Consider the following 834-nt stretch of genomic DNA (forward strand, 5'->3'; position numbering starts at 1 on the left):
TGTGACAGAAAGTGAACCATACGTCACCACGGGGTCCTGGCAGGGCTGCAGGGACAGGCAGCAGCAGTCAAAGTCTTTGATGGCGTCTTTGCCCAAACGAACACTCTGTGTCCCATAACCAGATGCAGCTGAGAGGGATGAGGGAAGAAACAAGTCAACATACTTATAATATGTATTAGAAGATAATGTGAAGTCTATGAAGTGTTTCAGCTCCTGATCCACTCACTTTTCAAAGCAAACACTTTAAAAATGCTTTACTGGTCTTCATCTATAATTTTCCAGACTGTTTTTTTTCCTGGACCAAACAAAATTACACATCAGTCAGTGAAGTTTGCTCACCTGTATCTTTCTTTTTCTCATGGTAGGTGTAGACGGCTCCAGCAGTACAGTTCTTTCCATGACGAGTCATTTTATTACAATATTTATTTCACTTTAAACCGAAATGCGTTAAAAATATTCCTATTATTATATGCTGTAGCTTCTTGCGTCATGTGCTAGCATTAGCCGCTAATGCTAGTAGAAAAAACGCGTACCGTCGTAAACTGTATTCTGACAAGATTACAGTTAAAAAAAAGGAATTAACTATATAATTGTATTGTTACTGATACTAAATGACCTCTCCAGAGATAAATATATGTTTTGTGTCAATTTGTAGCGCTTCGTCTCTTGTTGATGTGAGAAGGTTTCTCCTCTTGTTTATGTAGTTCTTCTTCTTCGGTCAGATTTGTTGTCGGTTTTTACCGCCCCCTGCTGGACAGCACAACATCTGCTTTACCCCAATGAGGTTCTCCGGAGGACCCGGCCTGTCGTTTTGGACACAGCCCATATCCGTTT

At 40.5% G+C, this 834-nt stretch overlaps 1 protein-coding gene across 1 annotated transcript; it reads right to left on the bottom strand.

Moving 5' to 3' along the window:
- Nucleotides 1-22: 22 nt before the first annotated feature.
- On the bottom strand, nucleotides 23-787 carry LOC106512516 (nitric oxide synthase-interacting protein; the record flags this gene model as incomplete). Its single annotated transcript, XM_014001117.1, is given in 2 exon segments — nucleotides 23-128; nucleotides 340-787. Coding segments are annotated over 2 exon segments (176 nt in total), but the record flags the coding sequence as incomplete, so codon positions are not given.
- Between the last annotated feature and the right edge of the window lie 47 nt (nucleotides 788-834).

Source organism: Austrofundulus limnaeus, unplaced genomic scaffold (genome assembly GCF_001266775.1).
Source record: "Austrofundulus limnaeus strain Quisiro unplaced genomic scaffold, Austrofundulus_limnaeus-1.0 Scaffold7725, whole genome shotgun sequence".
In the NCBI taxonomy this organism is placed as follows: domain Eukaryota; kingdom Metazoa; phylum Chordata; class Actinopteri; order Cyprinodontiformes; family Rivulidae; genus Austrofundulus; species Austrofundulus limnaeus.